The following is a 20,968-nucleotide window of genomic DNA, read 5'->3' as shown; positions in this document are numbered from 1 at the left end:
TTTTGTTTATAATTATAAGTTGCAAGACCCAGATAAAGTAGCGCAACTAACATATCACATGATCTAACCAGGATGATGGCAGACTTATATCTGGACACCCCAATGGAATACTACCTTCTGGGATGCTACCTAGTTGTTGCCCTGACGCTCGGTGTCCTCGGAAACCTGTTTGTGCTGAACGCTGCCCGTGTGTACCACTCTGTTGACACGGACGGGTTCTCTATCGTACTTATCCAGAACCTGGCAGCCGGAGACATCCTCTGCACCATACTGATGGTGCTCCCATCACTGTGTAACTACTTCCTGTTTGCGGAGGAGGGCACCTCTCCGAGCCAGAGCTCGCCGCTGTGGAGGAGTCTGTGTGTGATGACAGGGTACGCGGGGTACGTGCCCGCCGAGTCTGGTACTCTCCTCATACTGTTCATTACGGCGTACAAGACGTGCCGGTGCGCGGCTCCTTTTAGCAGTGTGGTCTATCACCTGAACAAGACGACAGCTAAAGGGATAGCTTTGGGAGTGTGGTGTGTTGCTGCCATGGTTACCCTTCTGCCCATGGTCCTTACTAATTCTGAAATTGTGTACGATCCGTTCCTTCTCAGATGTGTCTACGATAGATCTAAATCTTCCTTCGTTCGTCTCAGTAAGTTAAAGTCCATGATATTAGTTTAAATCTCAATGATCCACTACAAATTATTTTTACAACAACTCACCGGAAATTTCATTACGCAAACCAAATCATTTTATTTCTACGTTAACAAAGTAACGGCCAGAAATTAGTTTTCAGTCGACCATCGTTCGTTCATAATATCAGAATATACAATTTATATCAAACATTCTTTTGCAGGTATGTACATTTTTGCTACAGTACTCCCCATGATTCTCATCCTCTCTCTCAACTTCGCTCTCCTGAAATATGCCTTCAAGTCCACCAATGAAGGCACACACCGGAACTCTAAAGCCCCAGTAACCGTCCTGTGTTTGTCAGGACTGTTCCTGGTGTCATCCCTACCTTACATCGTCTACACCATCCTCACAGCTCTCCACGGTTACAGCGTTCACACCAGACTGGAGTTTCTGAGGGCTTTATCGGGTTTCATTTACTATCTTAGTCTTTTTGGAAACCCTTTTATTTACACATTGACGAACGCTCGGTTTTATAGGCACTGCAAGGACTTGGTCTTAAGCACATTGTTGGGGATGTCCTCTCGGGAGATTAGGAGAAATAGGACAATTTCAATGAGCTCCTCTACCTACAGGTGCCCTCGGACTGCTGTTAGAATGTCTGAGATAGCTAATCCTTCCACCAGTACTGACGTATCTTTTCTCAAAAGTACCTGAAACTTGAGTCTAGAGAGAGAAGTGACATATCGATCACGTGATCAGTCACTTACTGTTTAGACGTTCAACTTTGGTTATTTCCCGTGTACTCAGTGTCCCGATTTATCATCATCTTTCTATATTTAATATATTTCGTCTGTACAAAGAGATTCGGTATTTCAAAAATTGCATATTCATTATTCACAAGAAATAATAACCTAATCATCAATAAAATGTTCCTAAAATTCAATCTAAATGTCATGAAATCAATATTTTAACCGTAAAATATCATCAGTTTTTAGTATATCTTGATTTCGTTATTTCGCATCTCTAGTAAATCAGTTAGCGTCCAGGAATTCTTACGTCGTCCGGGCCTTCTTCCTCGTCTTCTACATCTGGTCTCACATGTTTCAACTCATTTCCACAAAATCCCAGACCACAAGGCCAACCAAACATCGTGTCGTCTTCCATGTCAATATTAGAATAGGAGTTCATAACGGCGTCTTGGAATTCTTCAGCTGTGTTTACACCTTTACTGATTCTTTTCGCCTTGATTAGATTGTAGATGCTATTCGATGTGTAGCTGTCAATGGTTGTATAAATGTAGCCGTTGTAGAAGGAGTGGAATGCACTGGCAATCTGTTCCCCATCAAGTGTGGCTGGGTGACCTTCTGGATCCAAAATTCCATCGTCTACGGAAAAGATGTAGTAATTTTCGCCAATGAAGAAGAGGAATTGTTGATCGAATTTGGCAACTGCATCAATTTCATCGGAGTCAGGGAGACCGGCAAACATGGTGTTTTCAATTGGTTCCCTGTTCAGATCTCCTATCTGATTTGCTTCCCAGTCCCAAGTTGTCACTGTTTCGTCAACGAAGAAGTAGGTGATCTTGTTGCCATCATCTGTTACCGCGGCATCGTAAGGGCCTTCCATGCCAGGGAATTTATCACTGATGAACATCTCGGCAAAAGTTGTCCTAGGCTGGCTAACTTTAGGGAATTTCTTACCTCCATGACCAGATTCGAGGCGGAGATAATTGTTCTCATTATAGAAAAGATAGATATACTCCTCATTTGGATCAGTGAATCCTGCGGTGAATTCTTCAATGCAATGCCCCAATTCGTTAGTATCCTGAACGGTAACAGTGTCTCCTGTGGCACACCTATAATCTTCTGTTTCTTTATCTCCTTCTTCATCTTCATCATCTTCTTGCTTCTTCTTTGCTCCTTCGTCTCCTCCTAACGCAAGACCCGCTGAAAACGAATTTGAGTTACTTCTTCGTGTAAAAATCAAATATTTTATCGTACTTATCTGGTATGATTGAAATCAATTCGATTAAAAATAAAACTTCACAAATTTCCTTTAATATTAATATTGTAGTATTACGTTTTAGCACGGTCTTAGCAATTTTTACTCCCTCCGTCAATTTGGTCAGTCATATGTACGTAATACTAACATGTGAACGCTCCCTTTCTTAAAAAGTTCCTCTGATTGCAGATTGTCGAGAGCACTTCGGTTTTTGATTCAATTGACAGATGTTTTGGAAACCTTATTTTCAGACAAACCTAATTAAATGACGAGTATTTATATGACTCTACACTCTACACTCTCAATTGTTAGATATCAGTTTTCAATGATAAATATGGTGTGGTGCAGTGTTGCAGGCCCGCCGCTTAAAATATAGGTAGGGCAACCATATTAAAGTATATTAAAGTATATCCCCGGGTCAAAATCGGAAAAAATCCTACATTTTAATATACTTTAATATACCTACAATTAGAAGATTTATATTCTTCGTTAAGATTTACATGATGAACTATATTTTTCACTCAGATTCGCAAGATAAGCCTGTTTTAGGACTAGTACATGAATTTCCATCCAGATTGGTCAAAAATTGGCTGAGCTATGAGCTTAAAAAAATATGCCCATATTTGGGCATACGCTTTTGCCCAAATTCGCTTTTGCCCAAATTCGATAAAATTTCAATATTTTTTAATGAGACTAACTCTATGTGAAAGATATAACTCAGTGTTTGTTGAATATAGTGGATACTAAGTAAAAAGACCTCCATGAACAAAATTGGGAAAATTGCACATAATATCTCGGTTCGGAATACTAGCCAAAATGACTTCATTAAAATTGAAATAACTCCATCAGTTTTCAATATTTTTTCAAGAATTTTTTGGAATCGATTAAGAATTGCATTTCAAGCTTATTTTGGGCAATAATTTTTGATGTAGGCCTCCAAGGAGATAGGGATATATTAAAGTATATTAAAGTATATTAAAGTATATTAAAGTATATCCCCTGGTCAGAATCGGGAAAAATCCTACATTTTAATATACTTTAATATGGTTGCCCCCCCCCCCCCCCCCCCCCCCCAGGTAGATAAAGAAAGTTCAACATTCAATTTTTTACACCGGGTTGGGAGCTGGATATACTTCTTAGTTTGATATATTTCATAGTGTCAGCTCTTTCAATGTGAACTTTAACCAAGTTGCAGAAAAAAAACTTACTTGGTGCAGTATAGGTTTCTCCTTCTAGTGGCGAAACCATTCCGTTCCCAATTCCATACAGATGTCTGACTGCCTTTATGTCATCCTCAAGAAGCATCTGTTCTCGGTAACCGATGTAGTAAGGTGCCATAAGTGCTCGGTTGTTGCTGCTGTGTTCGATTCCTAGGCCGTGTCCCATTTCGTGAGCAGAAACATAGAACAGACTTATCCCCGGCTTTTCGTGGGATGCGGTGTAGTTTTCGGCCTCGTCAAAGTGCATCTTACCGTTTCTTGGGTAGTACATATGTGCAAGAACACCATAAGGACCGTCAAAGTAAGCTTTCTCTTTCTTTTCTCCGTGAGCACCTGATCCAAATCGAATTTTCACACTAGCCTTCTCTTCATCGTCAACTTCTATATAGTTAATTCCAGCGTATTTTGTCCACTCAGCAAACCCTGCTTCTACTTCTTGCTTCACAGCTGCGGGAGTCATTGATTTATCGTGTCCCTCTTTGCCTGCAGCATTAGGATTGTAGTCGTTCTCGTAAAAGTATGCTACATTGTATGCACCTGTACTGGATACCTTCCATTTCTTCTTTCGCACAACATATCTTTTTTTTCGCAGTTGTGCAGTTCGAGCATTGTATCTGTCTTCAGTCAAACACTTTGGAGTGCTGCATTTAGCATCCATATTACCGCAACGATCCTCGGCCATTTTTTTAATGGTTTCTTTAGTCAGTAGTCCATCAGCGGGTTCGATTTGGTTGAAGATTTGGAATTCCCTAATAGCGTTCGTCAATGCACATGGAGGTATTGCACCATTGAAATTATTTGTTGCCTTTTTGGATAAGTTCAACACTTTCGGAATGAATCCATAATTCCAAAGATAGGTGTATACAGTCTTAGTGCTTCCCATGATCTTTGCCATAAAATTGAGGAGGTACATAGGCGCTGGTTCCTCTGGGGGTGTAAAGTTGAAGGTATCAGCGTCGTCCCAATCGAGTGGATTCGCAGCAGCACTACCCATCATCTTACTGAGCCCTGATTCTGGATCTTTTAACTTGCCTGTGATCCATCGAACGGCTATTCTGAACCAAAACTTTCCTTGGGCCTTCCTGATAAATCGATCGAGTGCACTGGTTCCTACGGGTTCCAAATTGCCTCCATCACCCGTGCAACTTCCATCATATATATCGGATTCGAATTTTCCCTGAGCTGACCCAAGACACAGCAATAGGAATGCAACAAGGTACAACGTAAAGGAAAGGTTTGACATCGGAAACTAGCCAGGAACTCTCAGCAGTGTACAAGGACTACTGAAGGGGTTACGTAATCTAATTTGAAGCAACTATAATCAAATGTCCGTGTTCAGTTCACTTGATCATATGTGAATTTCTATTGAATTTGAAGTGATTCGTGTCCGGTGTTTACTGTCTGATTGTATTTATAAGGAAAATGACGTGGACAATCTTCGTGCAAAATTTCAGTTCGATATCACAACAAATAATTGGGTTATAGCCCTCTCTATAAAACAAATATTGTTTTTCCGAAAAATACATTCTTACCAGGAAATGCTCGATTACAGAAATGAGTGTTCTAAAAAAAGTGTGGAAACGGTGCGCTAGATGGTCACCAATGTGACCAGTGGGGTAAAAATGTTCCAAAAAATGATTACGTAATATGTGAACAACCCTCAACTGTGAGGTTATTTGGGTTGGACAATTTTGGTGAATACCCCCTTAAAAAGATACACAATATATTTTTAACCTGCTAGTGCTACATAAAGAATTGATAATTGGAGAAATGATGATCATCAGTAATCTTTCAAATTAGAGCAAGATTTTAAAAATTGTCATTATTATTATAAAACTTTATTCAAATAAATAAATTGTATAAACAAATTAAAAATCTGATAAGTAACCTACTAAAACTAAAATAACTTTCTCCACTTAGGTCTGTCTTGGGCTAACAAAAATCAAATTATAAATGTCTTCTGTATTTACAAGCTTAATGTCTCTATCTGATATCTAGAGTTTTAAGAGTTTTTAATAAATTACATTAGTGTCTCCCGACAAGACCCTTCATATCCCTCATACTCTCAACTGCAAAAAATATAGAACATAACGCTGGGGAGTTGCTGGCTCTACGAAGTGGTAATCACACTATATAATGACAACACTATATAATGACAAGCACTTTATAATGACAGCTGATCTTTGTCATTATATAGTCTGCAAAACGCACTATATAATGACAACACTATATAGTGACAAGTTTATCTTATATAATCGACTTTTCGAAGTATATGAGTATGACCAATCATTTTCTAACGTGAGTACGCAACTCTCTCACTGAGTGGTCTGCTGTTACATTTCTTATACAGAGCTTCGTTTGAAATGATGGTGGGGTATGTCATTTTGACGATTTGCCTCAGGTGTTTGCGATGACAAATGTCGATTTTGTCCATATAGTTTTTGGGTACAGCCCAGGAATTACAGTTGTTAGTTGTCCAACATAACATAAAGTTAAACAACAAGGGACTCATAGATCTTCAGCCGAGTACTGAGACAGATTCGCTGACCTTGTTCCCATACTTTCTTGTAGTCCTGAAAAGCAACTTTTCCTAGGGTGCACCTTCTCTGAATGTCTTCTTTGTCGCAGAGTTTGGAGCCTAGTGATATTGAAGATCTCCAAGGTTCTCTGTTTTTGAGGAGTTCACATTTCTCGTCACGTTCGTTTTTACCAGCAATGTAGAACTGTGTGAACTCAGTTTTTGATTCGTTCACTAGTAAGTTCCATTCTTGTAGAACATCCTTACATATTTGATATTGGCAAAAGTGCTTGAAGGTTATCTTCTTCCTCATCAACAAAATCTGCATCATCAGCATACTCCCATTCAAGTGGTACCAGCTGGTCTGACATAAAAATTGTCAAAAGGAAATTTACTTGCAATGGTCCTTTTTAATCCGGACTTCCGGGGGGGTCTGAAAATCTGCAATTTTGGCGGACGTCCTAAGTTAAAGTATACGGCCCCAGTTTTGAGGAAAATAAAGAATTTGGAAAGTGCTGGAAATTTACAGGTAAATTGTTTACAGGAATTCCGTCTTCTTCAAGTTCAAAATCAAAGGACCAAGCTGTTGTACAATATGATTTTAAAATCGGAACCAAACCTACCTAACCATCAGCATAATAAGAACGTCTTAAAAAATCACACAAAATAGTTACCTAGCTTGATATATTATAGTTTATTGCTCGCTCCTCTCAGTCTAGTCTCACACAAAGCAAAAGTGAGAGGAGAAGTTTTAACCTTAACAAGAAATGCGGTCGCTTTTCTTTTGTGGATGGCCGCTCAATTTCCCGATCCGTAATGGCTTATTTTATTATGTTCTGTACAACCTGGGTCCCCAGTCATTACTGTTTTAGTTACTGTTAGTCTAACTCGACTTTTTAACTTTTAGTTTTACTCTTAGTCTTATATCCGATCGAAATTTTCTCTTAAAACCGATCTCAAATTTTAATAAGAAACCTAATTTGATCAAACTACCATGAAGTCGCCAGCTAGGGGTGCTACCCACTCACCATTTTCGTACGTCATATTTGTGTTTTTTTAAAAGGTTTCTATATCCTTTTATGATGAATGTAAATACAATTTTGAAGGTGTCAGTAATAGTGCAGAGTTTCACATAGCCATGAGTCTCTGTCTACACGTACTGCGTGACTACGGTCAGGTGCTACTGCAAGCGAGAGGGCTCTGGTTAGAGCTTAAATGCCGAGTTTACTTCTGGTGAAGTCCCCAATCAATTTCAAACAACAATTTCGCTGCGGTTAAACCACGCACGATCAATTTTCCCTACGATGTACTTGTACCATTAATTCTTTCCAGTGAAAAGTGTGACTGGAAAAAAGTGCAACATATTTACAATTGCATACTATGTTTTTAATAAATGAGTGGGATTTATTTGACCGATGTAGAACTAGAACCGCGCATCAACAATAGATGAATCCAGAAAATTGCGGAAAATAACTTTGCGAAGGAGGTACATGGCTAGCGTTGCGCGCAGCATAACAGACGTTTCCTATACTAATACAGTGGTCTATATTGCGAAGAAACAGACTTTTATAATTTGTCATCAACGTAGCGTAGTATAGCGCCGTCGGGCCACCTCATATATCCGAAACCCGATTACTTATTGATTATTCCCTACGATCTTTTTGCCTTCGGCAAGAGTAGGGGAAAAAATCAGTCAATCATTCAATCATTATTGAATATTGGTGTAAGCCTGCTACATAAAGAATTGATCATTGGACAAATGATAACCATAGGTAATCTTTAAAATCAGACAGTTCTAAATTCCCAATATTCTGAGCAAGATTTAAAAAATTCTCGAAAGGGAGGCTTTTTTTAGAAAACTGAATTATCTAGGGATTTTTCGCTTTTAAGTCTTCATTCCCAATGATTAGGAAATTAACTTGAAACGATCCTTTTCGGTTTAATGTCTACACGATTAAAAACATATTCATAAATCTATATTGAAATTTCCCAATAATATTTATTGACTCAACACATTGTACGTTAAATAATATTTCGAAGCCGTGATTACCCCTTTCGTGAGTCACGATCAGCGATTAGTTCATTATCTTTAAATATCTGATCTTAAGTCGCCGAGTTCATTTCCACAGAATCCTAAACCACAAGGCCAACCAAACATCGTGTCGTCTTCCATGTCAATATCACCATAAGAGGCCATAACAGCATCCTGGAATTCTTCGGCACTGCTAACCCCTTTAGTGATTCTTTTCGCCTTGATCAGATTGTAGATGCTATTCTCTGTGTAGCTGTCAATGGTTGTATAAATGTAGCCGTTGTAGAAGGAGTGGAATGCACTGGCAATCTGTTCCCCGTCAAGTGTGGCTGGGTGACCCTCTGGATCCAAAATTCCATCGTCTACGGAAAAGATGTAGTAATTTTCACCAATGAAGAAGAGGAATTGTTGATCGAATTTGGCAACTGCATCAATTTCATCGGAGTCAGGGAGACCGGCAAACATGGTGTTTTCAATTGGTTCCCTGTTCAGATCTCCTATCTGATTTGCTTCCCAGTCCCAAGTTGTCACTGTTTCGTCAACGAAGAAGTAGGTGATCTTGTTGCCATCATCTGTTACCGCGGCATCGTAAGGCCCTTCCATGCCAGGGAACTTATCGCTGATGAACATCTCTGCGAAAATTGTCAAAGGCTCGCTAACTTTAGGGAAGTTACCTCGATGACCAGATTCGAGGCGGAGATAATTGTTTTCATTATAGAAAAGATAGATATACTCCTCATTTGGATCAGTGAATCCTGCGGTGAAGCTCTGTACACAATGTCCCAAATCTTTAGTCTGTGCGGAAGAAACTGAGTTACCGGTTACACATTTATCATCTACAACTTCTTTTTCTTCCTCTTCATCTTCATCAGTCTTGTCCGCGTCCTTTTCTCCTACCTTTTTTCCCATACCAAGACCCTCTGAAAATATATTTAGGCTCAATCACTATTTTTCTGGTATTAATTGATTTGTATAGCTGTCAATTGTTTTGTTAATTTCTCACAATAATACCTTTTTTGTTCTATACTATGTTCTAAACTGTCTTGTTTATGGGAACCATGGCAGGGTTTATTGTCTGCAGCTCAAATGATTTGAAGTTCGGCGACCATCTTGCTTATCATCTTGGGGATATTTTGGCGTGGAAATGATGCGCAAGATTATCACTGAACTTCCTGTGAAGTCATTTGGGCTGGACAGATTTGATGTATGGCCCTTAAGTTATTCTTAGATATCATGGAATGCTAGGGTTTTGAAATGTCACTGTTATGAAATTACAACTTTATAGTACCTATTAGTCCTAAAAACGACGGAATTTTGTTTAAACTCGAGAACAGCGTGAGAACGTAATTTACTATTTACGGGATGTTTTTTTTGGGTATGAAAATATTCAGACCTCTATATTTCATTCTTATTTAGTTATTACTATATTTTCAATTTTCTATGTGATCAGCTTGTGTGTGAAGTTCAACATCGCATGAACATTCGAGTTATGAAGGAAAAATAACCAGAGGTGATTCGTGTGGTACTGTATTATCTAAGTGTTAGAGATGTGAAGTGTGACAACGCTTTTTTACAAGCTAACCTTCAGCGATGATTTTTTCTCCTTCTAGTGGTTCAACAAATCCGTTCCCAATTCCATAGAGATGTCTGATTGCCTTTATGTCATCCACTAGGAGCATCTGTTCTCGGTAACCGATGTAGTAAGGTGCCATAAGTGCTTTGTTGTTTGCGCTGTGTTCGATTCCTAGGCCGTGTCCCATTTCGTGCGCAGCAACATAGTACAGACTTATTCCCGGCTTTTCGTGTGATGCTGTGTAATTTTCAGACTCGTCAAAGTGCATCTCTCCTTTTCTGGGGTAGTACATATGTGCAAGAACACCGTAAGGACCGTCAAAGAAGGATTTCTCTTTCTTTTCTCCATGATCTCCGGATCCAAATCGGATTTTCATATTTGCTATCTTCGGATTGGAAACTTCTACAAAGTTGAGACCAGAATATTTTGTCCACTCAGCAAATCCTGCTTCTATTTCTTTCTTCACAACTGCGGGAACCATTGTTTTATCGTGTCCCTCTTTGCCTTTAGCATCTGGATTATAGTCATTCTCGTAAAAGTAACCTATATTGTATACGCCTTGTGAACCTATCTTCCATTTCTTTCGGCGCACTACATATCGCTTTCTCCTAAGCTGGTTTGGAGCACTGTATCTGTCTTCAGCTAAACACTTTGGAGTAGTGCATTTAGCATCCCCATTACCGCAACGGTCATCAGCCATTTTCTTTATGGTTTCTTTAGTCAGTCTTCCATCGGCGGGTTTGATTTGGTTGAAGGTTTGGAATTCCCTGATAGCGTTCGTTAATGCACACGGAGGAATTGAACCGTTGTAATTTTCTGTTGCTTTCTTGGATAAGTTCATCACTTTCGAGATGAATCCATAATTCCAAAGATACGTGTATACAGTCTTGGTGCTACCCATGATCTTTGCCATAAAATTGATGAGATACATGGGTGTAGGCTCTGTTGGTGGGGTCATGTTAAATTCGTCAGCGTCATCCCATTCAAGTGGATTTGCAGCAGCACTACCCATCATCTTACTGAGTCCTGATTCTGGATCTTTCAACTTGCTTTTGATCCATCGAATGGCTAGTTTGAACCAAAACTTTCCTTGGGCCTTCCTGATGAATCGATCGAGTGCACTGGTTCCTACGGGTTCCAAATTTCCTCCATCACCCGTGCAATTTCCATCGTATATATCGGATTCGAATTTATTAGCAGCTTGGATATACCCAAGGCAAAGCAAAGCCACAAGGCACAACGTAACGTTTACGTTAGCCATCACAAATGAACAGCTCACTCGACGGTCACATTGATGAGAGCGCGTCCTTGTGCCGCAGAACGGGCAGGGTAATCTAATTTCGTGCAGCAACTAACAAAGGAAATCTATGCAGGAGTATTAGATCATGAATATAAAATTCAACGATCTAGATCCTTTTGCATCAGGGTCAGGTAAAGCCTTTTTATAAAATTCAGCCGATATGAAATATTCTTAAAATTTGATTAAGGCTGATTGAAAGATGGCATAAAAATAGAATCCTGATTCCTGATCATGAAATTAGCTGATTTTACGTTGAACAGCCAGTAGGTAAATGACCACATTGTATTGAATATTGGTAGATAAATATTTTCGAATTATTAATAATTATTACTAATTATTTTTACTAATTATTAATAATTATTACTAATTATTACTAATTATTACTAATTATTACTAATTATTACTAATTATTACTAATTATTACTAATTATTACTAATTATTACTAATTATTACTAATTATTACTAATTATTACTAATTATTACTAATTCAGCTACATAAAAGTAGTCTCCTGACAGTTTCTCTAAGTATGTCGAGTTAAATAGTATTAGTTGATATGTGGTGAAAACTATTTAAGTTCAGAATCGTTTGCACATTTAATATGTTTCTTCGTATATTGATATACCGGCTAGGGGTGGGTGTTTGGAAATACCAGTGTGTAATGTGGTAGTGTCTTATTGAGGCTGTAAAATAAAGCCAAAAATGGCTTACGTTATATGCGAATGATTCTTTTGTCGGCTTGACTCCCCAGAGTAAGCTAGCGGCTTTTTACCCATTTGCTGTGATTTAGATTCCGATTACCAATGTTTTGGCAAGCCTGCCTTTGAAATCTTTACCACTTGTAGGTGAATAGTGTGGGAACTTTAGGACAAGAACAGTATTGGAACTTTGATAGAAAACGTGATACTGAAAGCTACTGATTTCTGAAACATGATAATGTACCTTATCATTATGGCAACAAGTAGTTAACAGTACCTGATGGCTGACAGTGCCTGATGGCTATTTAAATAATACTCCAATATATAACTGATATGTTAAAGAGTGAACAGTGAAGACTTATCAGTGGCTTGAAATGTAAACCTCCAATTTCGGTTGTCAAAGCTTGAAATAATTCTAACTAAGAAAATTGGTTAATTGAGCAGGTTATACCTAATTAGACTCGTTAAAGTCCTGGTCATAGTCTCCCCAAATTTTTGACCATCACGAGAAGACGACATGAATTACTTTTTAGAATAATCAGAACTTTTTATGAATTACCAATTAAGACAACTAGGACTAATTACCTGTCCAATTAGCGTAACCAGTTATCGTGGTAGCTATTTGCACTATCAGCTCTATAATAGTCCTATATCCGTAGACGTGCCACTTTATCTTTTCCTTGTGCCCCAGCTTGTATATTCTGGAGCTAACGATGCCAGCAGTAATCATATTAAAATAGTAATTCTAGGGGCACCTAGATGATTCGATTATTTTGTGCAGCTCAACTGGTTAAATTTTAATTAACATACATTCCTGTCGCCTTTCTCCCGACTGTGTTCCATCATCATTTGCCGCGTATGGGGAAATTACCTGACTGAGAGCTAGATACAACAGGTTAGTGTTATTGTTCACGATGGGTGAAAACTCAATTTTTAATTTTTATATATTTTGATCTATTGCATGCTTTTTATTTTTTTCTCCACAAGACCGTGATATGTTTAACATGGCCGGATTATAAGTTCATGGAATGTTCATAATTGGAATAATGTTTCATGCCGCAGTTAGAATAGGATATTGTTCGGCATAGTTAAAAGTATTAACTATCTATATTAGTCACTATATATGTGTAATGTGTTAATTAATAATATCTTGTTGATTCCAAGCAGACTCCTCAAGCAACACAATCAGTGAACAGACCTTGTAGTCAGTCTGGTATTTGAAGACTGCTGACAGTTCACGGTTGTAGTACTAGTATGTAGGTACATCAAATTCTCAAACTGACCTTGCACCAGACACAGCGTCAACTAAACTCTGTTCATAGTCTGGACAAATTCCTATGATTAATTATGCAAAATATGTAGATTTACATTAACTACTCCTCGCTGATAGCTGTCTTTCGCTAAATGACCGATAATATTCGATTCCAGTTGTTAGCTGGTGTGTTGGTGGTTAACTTCCTCTCTGTAAGAGTTAGCAATCATTTCTCCGGCCCGATCCACGCTTGTCTTGACACCGACTTTTCACGTCCTTTTCACAGCTTCAAATTTCCTGTTAATTCCACGCTAATTTGAACAGTTCGTAGCTACACCCTCGCACAATAAGTAATATGATACCCGTACGTGTGCACTGTGCACTGTGCACGTGTGCACGTTGTGAGTGGAGAGCTTCACCTCCCACTAACATGACCCCACTTATGTCCAGACTGTCAAGATACCAGCCTGCTGGGAGAAGAGATGGACCGGCTCCGGGAGACTGTTGACCGGGATGTCAGAGCTCCTCTTGCACGTTTGTTCTCCTCCGCCGCTAGAATCATCGGCCAGGACAGCACTAATTCGTCCTTCTCCAACGGTTACGGGCGTCTCAGGTTTGCAGTATTTTTAAATTGGAGTCAGATATTTTGTGATTTTGTTGTGCACGGAATTTGGTATTTCATCATTTTACACATTTTTGTGATGTTTCGCCGAAATTGGGCAACTATATGGAGGGAGTATTTGGTTGATGCTGGATGGATAGCTGAAGAGAATTACAGGTAATTTGCTGATAATTCTCAGGTTAGCCGGTAAAATCAAGCTGATTGGAACAGAGCATTTTTGCTGGCGGTATAATTTTAACGGGTGATACTCGTAAAATATTTGTTTCAGATATTAGAACACGTCCAACTCGACGCGCGTCTTGGTTATAAACCTACAAGTATAATTTGGTAGATAAAACTATGTATTTCAGTAACTACGATTTCGGTCAAGTGAAAGAGGAGGACGCTGGTTCCGATGCGGACGTTGATTCCGATGATGACGAATTTGCCATGAGAACAGAATACTGCTGTTACCTTCACTGGTGAGACCTTAAATATTTTGACCCTGTTTGTTTAATGTTTATAAATAACATTATTTAAAAACATATTACTGCCAGATTTTTTACCCAGCTGTTCGTTTATAAATAACATTATTTAAAAATAACGCCTTGACAGATTGTTGCGTTATTTTGTCGAGGTCAATAATCACCAAGTGAGCACTTCTCGACTCATGACTTAACTATTTGTTTTAAGATATGACCCTGTCAATTCTGCTGGAGGAGACTAGCAGTTTATAGACTAAATTCTTATGAGTCCTGTCGAGGAACCTTGATCAAAGTTCTACGACCAGCACTCTGTTGTATATCGGCATTTCGTTGAAACTTGATCCACGATTCCATTCCAAACTTAAGTTGAATCAATTTGAAAGTTATGTTTGCTGATATGAAGTAGCACTACTAATATTTTTGCATTTTGTTGATAAGATTTGAGATTATGCCTCGATATCGAACTGTGCAATCTTAAGATTCTCAAATCAATGTGAAAGTATTGGATTTAAGATCATCACCAACCAGCTGCAAGTATGTCGGCTATGCTGTATCTTTTAATTTGAACTCCCGAAATAGTTCAAAACACCATTGTTTACAAATGAATGTTTATATTTCTAGATGGAATTTTACACTTGTTGATCGATCCCGAGCCTCCTCTGTAGAAACTATTTACACTGGGAGATGGCGTAAGAAGAAAGCTGTTGACAGACACATTTACTCCAAAGAAAGATATCATAAAACACTCAAAAATTGCTCACATATTATCTACGAATTGTAAGATACTTATTTAAAATATTTACCATCGTCATAAATATGATAGAATTGTCCTGGATCGGCGATATTATTGTCCTCAGTACAGAACCTCATATAATAATCTTGCTTTTTGCCAAACGGATGTGGGCGAGCCCAGCTCAATGCTCTATTTACCAAATATGGTCATGTTATTTCAACCTGCGAGAGAACCGGTTAGGTAAATATAATAGACTTGTTTAAGAGCCTTGGAGATAGACTGTGTTGGTCACACGATTCCCGCACTATATAGTGCGATTACCGGTCACACTCAGTGACTCGCGTTATTGTGCTCTAAAGAACTCAAGATATCATGCTTAAAAGTAGTGCAATGAGTTCAAGGCAAAAGCTTATTTCAGCAGTATCAGGTTCTTAGTCCTAAAATGTGACAGGTTAACTTCTGTGAACTGAGGATCCTCATTACAAGTACTGTGCTGACTGTTGAATTATGAATATTTGAACATCGCCCTTACTAAATTTGGAACACCGTAATACAGGGCTACGCCTGAAAATGGTCATATCGTTATTTTGATACGATGATCACCTTCAAGTTAAAATTATTGGGTTTTAACAGTTGAGACTTAAAACTATGACCTTGAAGTGGATGACGAAACTACTCACGGACTGCTGTGTGGGTCTGACAGCGGTATAAGTTGTTAATTGAATGGGAGCATCTATGATTATTAAATTTAAAAGCAACGACCCGGAACAGTTTTCTCTCCACCCGCCGACGCCAGAGTTGGATAAGTAATCTGTTTATATTCATATCAATAACTGTGAAAATCATGCTTACGAAAAGGCAGGCGCCAGCCGAGAACAGCTATAAAATCAGTAACTAAATGCTTATCAAAACGTTTCTGAAAATCTGCACTACTGACCACGTTGGAATTGTAACTGCAAACATTTTACATTTATCTTGAACTTCAAGCCATGTTCCATGATTATAAGTATAACCGGTCAAAAAGTCTACTTATTATTTGCACTTCGACACCTCTGACTTTCCGTGAAATTGCCATCACGTTTTATATCCAGTCCCTCAACACTTTCAGCCCCATCATTATTATTTCTGGCGGTCGGTACTAGGAATGTTTATTTCATTGCCAAGCACCGATTAGGAAAGCAAAGTGTCCGATATTTTCTGACAGGTATTCAACAATGTTGTTCACATTTTATGTTAAGCTTGAAGAATGAAGAATGAACATGCTAATGGTTGAATCTTATTAGTGGTTGTGGTTATCTATTTACTATTTGTTCGATGGTATCCACTGTTTCTATCCTGTGTGTGCTTGACATGACTTTTGTTTCAGTTTTGAAGGCTTGTTCCCGCCGTCAGCTCAGTATTTAAAACTAGATGATAATTTTTGCAATGACCGTTGACTCCTTGTTTAGAGTAATTTTCCAGTAGTATTATAAATTCACAACTCTCAAGTCTTAGTATCTTGCTAAGATTTTCGTTCCAGATGGATACCAAGGTCTCTAATGTTAACGACAATTCAAATCAAATCATGAGGTGAGACGTTTATTAAACAAAAAGGATTTTAAACTAACGTATGTTGTTAAAAATATCTGTCCACGTCCTCCACTCTGTTAACTTGTAAAAGCGCAATTTTTCATTAATTACTAGTTTTTCTAGCAGCTTTTTGATTTTTCAAAACCCTGTACATTCTAAATCACAATTAGATCTGCACTATACGTTATCTCAATGACTAACACCAGCTTTGAGCCAAAATCACGAACACATTTACGGACAACTGACAAGTGTTTTGATAATTTAAAAAAGCCTAGACCAATGAATATCCCTGTGATTTACTTCGTAACATAAACATCATCACACCCAAAAATATGCACGACACTGAGACTCTAATATTTGTTGAACTAGTGAAACAGATGTTGTCACTACAACTGGGAGTTGACACCCAGAGGTTAAATCATGCGAGACTCTAATATATAGCAATTATATAGCTAATATATAGCAAAATTTGTGCTACTCCAAATTTGTTTGTACTTTTTGCGAATTGAGTATCAGCAATTTTTGTGCATGATAAAACATCCAAAAGCCTCACGAATTATAGCATTATAATACCACAAGTCTACAATAGTTGGCCGTTTAATAAATGAACAGATAAGGAAAGTTATCGCTTGGCCCTGTGCCAAGTACCCTTCAGTACCGCAGCGCGAAGCACGACATGAACACCGCATCCATCTAACACAGCATCCGTCCAGTGGAAACATATCAATTATATCTCCCTGAGTATATGTACGAGGTGTAACTTAATCGTGGAACTTGACAGATTCCAGTGACATACAGATACCACTATAACAGGGCGCTACCCCATCACCACTCTCTCGCATGATTACTACTGTTATGTTAATCATCGTGTTACGTGTAAGTGCACTGGAGCCTGGAGGTGCACTGTGTGTGCATTGTGCACGTGCACTGGAGCCTGGAGGTGCACTGTGTGTGCATTGTGCACGTGCACGCGAGCCTGGAGGTGCACTTTGTGTGCATTGTGCACGTGCACTGGAGCCTGGAGGTGCACTGTGTGTGCATTGTGCACGTGCACTGGAGCCTGGAGGTGCACTTTGTGTGCATTGTGCACGTGCTGTACTGGATATGTTGTGGTATTGTGGGAACTGTGTCCGTTCCGGCATGCCTGACTGAACATATTAAGCTAATTTTACCTGGCACTTTGTGAATTGTGAAGTTTGTATGCTTTATTCGTGAATATGTGATGGAAATTTGAATAAGTATTAACAGTTGTTGTTGCTCCCTGTTGGAATTCAAGTATCGATTGTTTTCCATATCATGAACTTAACCGTAGTCCCATTTCTTGTCATATAGCATCTGCATACTGTATAGTAACTCCAGATCTTTCTATATTTCTATCTTGCAAGAAAATTTAATTTTTTTAATGACTTTTTATCCATTTGTCTAAACTTGATTCTATAAAAAGTTATATCAGTTCTAAGGTTTGGCGAACTTTTGAAACCTCCTGTAGTTGATATTCTTGCTCTAAGGCTGATATTCTTGCTATAAATCTAATATATCGGTTACTATAAAGCCGATAATCTTGCTATAAGTCTAATATATCCTTGCTATAAAGCCGATAATCTTGCTATAAATCTAATATATTCTTGCTATAAAGCCGATAATCGTGCTACAGAGTTGATGTGTATAAAGTTGGAATTTATAATCATAGTCAAAGCATTCTTCGTTGTTTATCACCTTCTTCAATAGATACTCAACAGTTATTACTGTAAACATTCAGCGAAAGTTGATGACGTTTATTCAAGTATCTATAGCGATTGCACGTTTTCATTACAAGTATCTGTAGCGATTGCACGTTTTTATTACAGTGCTTAACTTACAACTTGGCTCATTGAATGACAGTTTGACATATTTGTCCCTCGTTAGAGTTAAGAATTTGCTCAATCATGCCAAAGTAAGTTGGTACTGAGTGTTACCATTTTTATCATAATTACCCGAGATAATCTCCCAGTTAGCCTTATTTATACTGCTAACTTACAAAAGTCTACTTCGTATTGTCAACGATCTGAGACGACAGTTTGCAGTTAATATTTGTTGTCTTTATTGGACACGCTCCATGGTTTTGTGGATCTGTGGTAGAGAATTAATGATAATCATACTGGTAAATACTTTAAATCTGGATACTGGGGGTTAACCACTTTTTATAGTATTAACTAATCGGCTTTTACTTTTGAACAATAAAATTCCAAAGTCACGTGTCTCAAAAATATGCTGATTTACAATCCTTTCGATTCAAACCTTTCAGACTCACTTTTCATAAAAATGTGCACTAATAACTCCATTAAAGTAGTATAGTAAATTAAGTGTCTTTGTTAGTCACATGTTAAGTATGTTTGTTAGCCACATGACCATCATATCATTCTAATTAATAATATGATATGACCATAAGTCACATATGCAAAGACAATGAACAGTTGAACAATTGGTGTGGTCAAATAAAACAAAATGGCGGCTTCTCGGTTCTCCAAGAATCTTAATTTACAAAAACGATTTATTCTTTAGTCAGGAATTACACGCATATTTTGTTCGTTATATGGAAAGATGGAAAGATAGGATACCAGGTTTCTCCTAAATCCTCATTGTACTAAACAAATCAACATATTTGAATTGTTCAACTCTGATTGGTATTTGGTAGTCATGACCGTGGTACTACATGGTACCTATAGACTTATAGAGATTTGAAAAACTGTTGAAGTTTTTACGGCTGCTATCATGTTTTTTTACGTGAATTTTAGTTTTTGAAGCAGGAAATGCAGGCACTTGAATCTTGATGGACTCCTTGCAGTTTTGTACGAGTTTTATTTTTAATGCTCATAACTTGATTCATAGATTTGTTGTCGCAATTGCAGCGATGAATTATTGTTCATCTTGCCTTGTATTTTCATGGACACTTAACACAGCCAATGAAATGTCTGAGTTTTAATTATTACAGGCGAAACCAACGGAAGCTACAGAGATTTTCTCAATTTATAAGGTTTCCTTCACACTTAGTTCCACATGATTTACATGACAGTAAATTTTTTCATATTACAATAACGAATTCCGACTAATTTTCCCAATTACCATGATAACTGGTAGTATTAAATATAAATTCCCATTTTTTTGACATCTTTGCTACTAATATACAGTTTATCTTCGTGTGTACTGCAGTCTGTAGAGTTATATTTAGCTCATCGCTCATACACACATCTTCCTCCGATAATTCGATTTTATAGGTCATCTTTCAACCACACACACAGACACACACGATCTCACATAATATACTGCTCCTTGATAATATCAACACATCACAACTCACTGAGAGCCGCCAGCAGGCAACAACATGTCCAGTAATCGCCTGAACAAGAAGCGACCAATCCGGAAGGTGAGGAGCGTGCCTATACGTCAGCTGAGCAACACCTCCAGTGAGGGCAAAAATAATAGTGAGCTGAAGAATAACAAGATGGTGGACACGCAGAAAACTCTGACTAGGATCTTGTTCGATGATGCTGATAAGAGGGCTCTGGATCTGATAGAGAAGAGGAGTAGGCTTTCTAAAAACAGAGTCAGAAGGTGATTACCTAGTGATAACCTCTGATTACCTAGTGATTACCTCTGATTACCTAGTGATTACCTCTGATTACCTAGTGATTACTTCTGATTACCTAGTGCTTAGCCATCTGTTAATCCGAGTTAATTTCCCTGATCAACTATCAAGTCTCTGTTAGATATCATAGTTTGATCATTGTTCGAATACTACAGTGATAGATAGCATACCGAATTTAAAAGCGGAAATGAACATATCAATCCTATGTAATTGCTATGTGACTGTTTCGAATCAATTATGTACTAGCTAATAATCTTAACTCTCTCCTAAAGTAAGTCTCATACATAAGCTAATCATTTCGAGTACAGATTCCTCTTAATTTGTGCTTAAATTGCGCTGACATCACAAGATGGTCGCATTGGCCACAAAATTAACCACATCTTGCGCTAACATTTGAAAGTAAGAGGAGCACATTGGAAACAGTAAGAGCTGACTTTTTTTCTTGCGCTGTCTTCATGTCTTGTTTATCACCGAAGTGAGTTACAAACGTCATAAGTGAGTGCGATATAAGCATGTTGGTGTGACCATGAAAACGTCAGCATCATTAGGCATTTACAGACGGTTATGCCAATATTTTATTTATAATTATTAGAGCTAGGCTTGTCCGTTTTGCTTGATTAAACTTGTCTCATAATAACAGAGGTTTGCATTGAAGATGATTGATGATTAGATACCGTGCCCAATCGATCAGTCATTTAATAGCCAATTCTAATTAGGCAATTATGAATCACTGTTTTT

The 20,968-nt window shown here is 38.1% G+C and overlaps 3 protein-coding genes across 5 annotated transcripts in view; 1 reads left to right on the top strand and 2 right to left on the bottom strand.

The window, feature by feature from the left end:
• Positions 1-69: 69 nt before the first annotated feature.
• On the bottom strand, positions 70-5,168 carry LOC134812336 (matrix metalloproteinase-19-like). The gene is made up of 2 exons (XM_063819726.1): positions 3,834-5,168; positions 70-2,570 (listed from the first exon to the last, which is right to left on the bottom strand). Exons 1-2 carry the CDS (start codon positions 5,086-5,088, stop codon positions 1,660-1,662), a joined length of 2,166 nt encoding a protein of 721 aa, XP_063675796.1. The 5' UTR covers positions 5,089-5,168; the 3' UTR covers positions 70-1,659.
• A 2,968-nt stretch (positions 5,169-8,136) lies between these two features.
• LOC134812641 (macrophage metalloelastase-like) lies at positions 8,137-11,276 on the bottom strand. The gene is made up of 2 exons (XM_063820129.1): positions 9,978-11,276; positions 8,137-9,315 (listed from the first exon to the last, which is right to left on the bottom strand). The coding sequence occupies exons 1-2, from the start codon at positions 11,227-11,229 to the stop codon at positions 8,453-8,455; spliced, it is 2,115 nt and encodes a 704-aa protein (XP_063676199.1). The 5' UTR covers positions 11,230-11,276; the 3' UTR covers positions 8,137-8,452.
• Positions 11,277-12,703: 1,427 nt separating this feature from the next.
• The window catches only part of LOC134812335 (solute carrier family 22 member 7-like), a 31,063-nt gene continuing 22,798 nt past the window's right edge, over positions 12,704-20,968 (top strand). Inside the window, exons 1-3 of one of the 3 annotated variants that reach the window (XM_063819721.1) lie at positions 12,704-12,860; positions 13,668-13,830; positions 14,190-14,300. In XM_063819721.1, coding sequence (XP_063675791.1) covers positions 13,700-13,830; positions 14,190-14,300 — 242 coding nt within the window. In that variant the 5' untranslated portion in view covers positions 12,704-12,860; positions 13,668-13,699. Of the gene's footprint in view, positions 12,861-13,667; positions 13,831-14,189; positions 14,301-19,895; positions 20,197-20,968 lie in introns of those variants that run through there. The other 2 variants (XM_063819723.1, XM_063819722.1) reach the window with 2 other exon arrangements.

The sequence above is a fragment of the Bolinopsis microptera genome, chromosome 3, assembly GCF_026151205.1.
Source record: "Bolinopsis microptera isolate Bmic1 chromosome 3, MBARI_Bmic_1.0, whole genome shotgun sequence".
NCBI lineage: Eukaryota > Metazoa > Ctenophora > Tentaculata > Lobata > Bolinopsidae > Bolinopsis > Bolinopsis microptera.
This window is presented reverse-complemented; position numbering and strand designations above follow the sequence as displayed.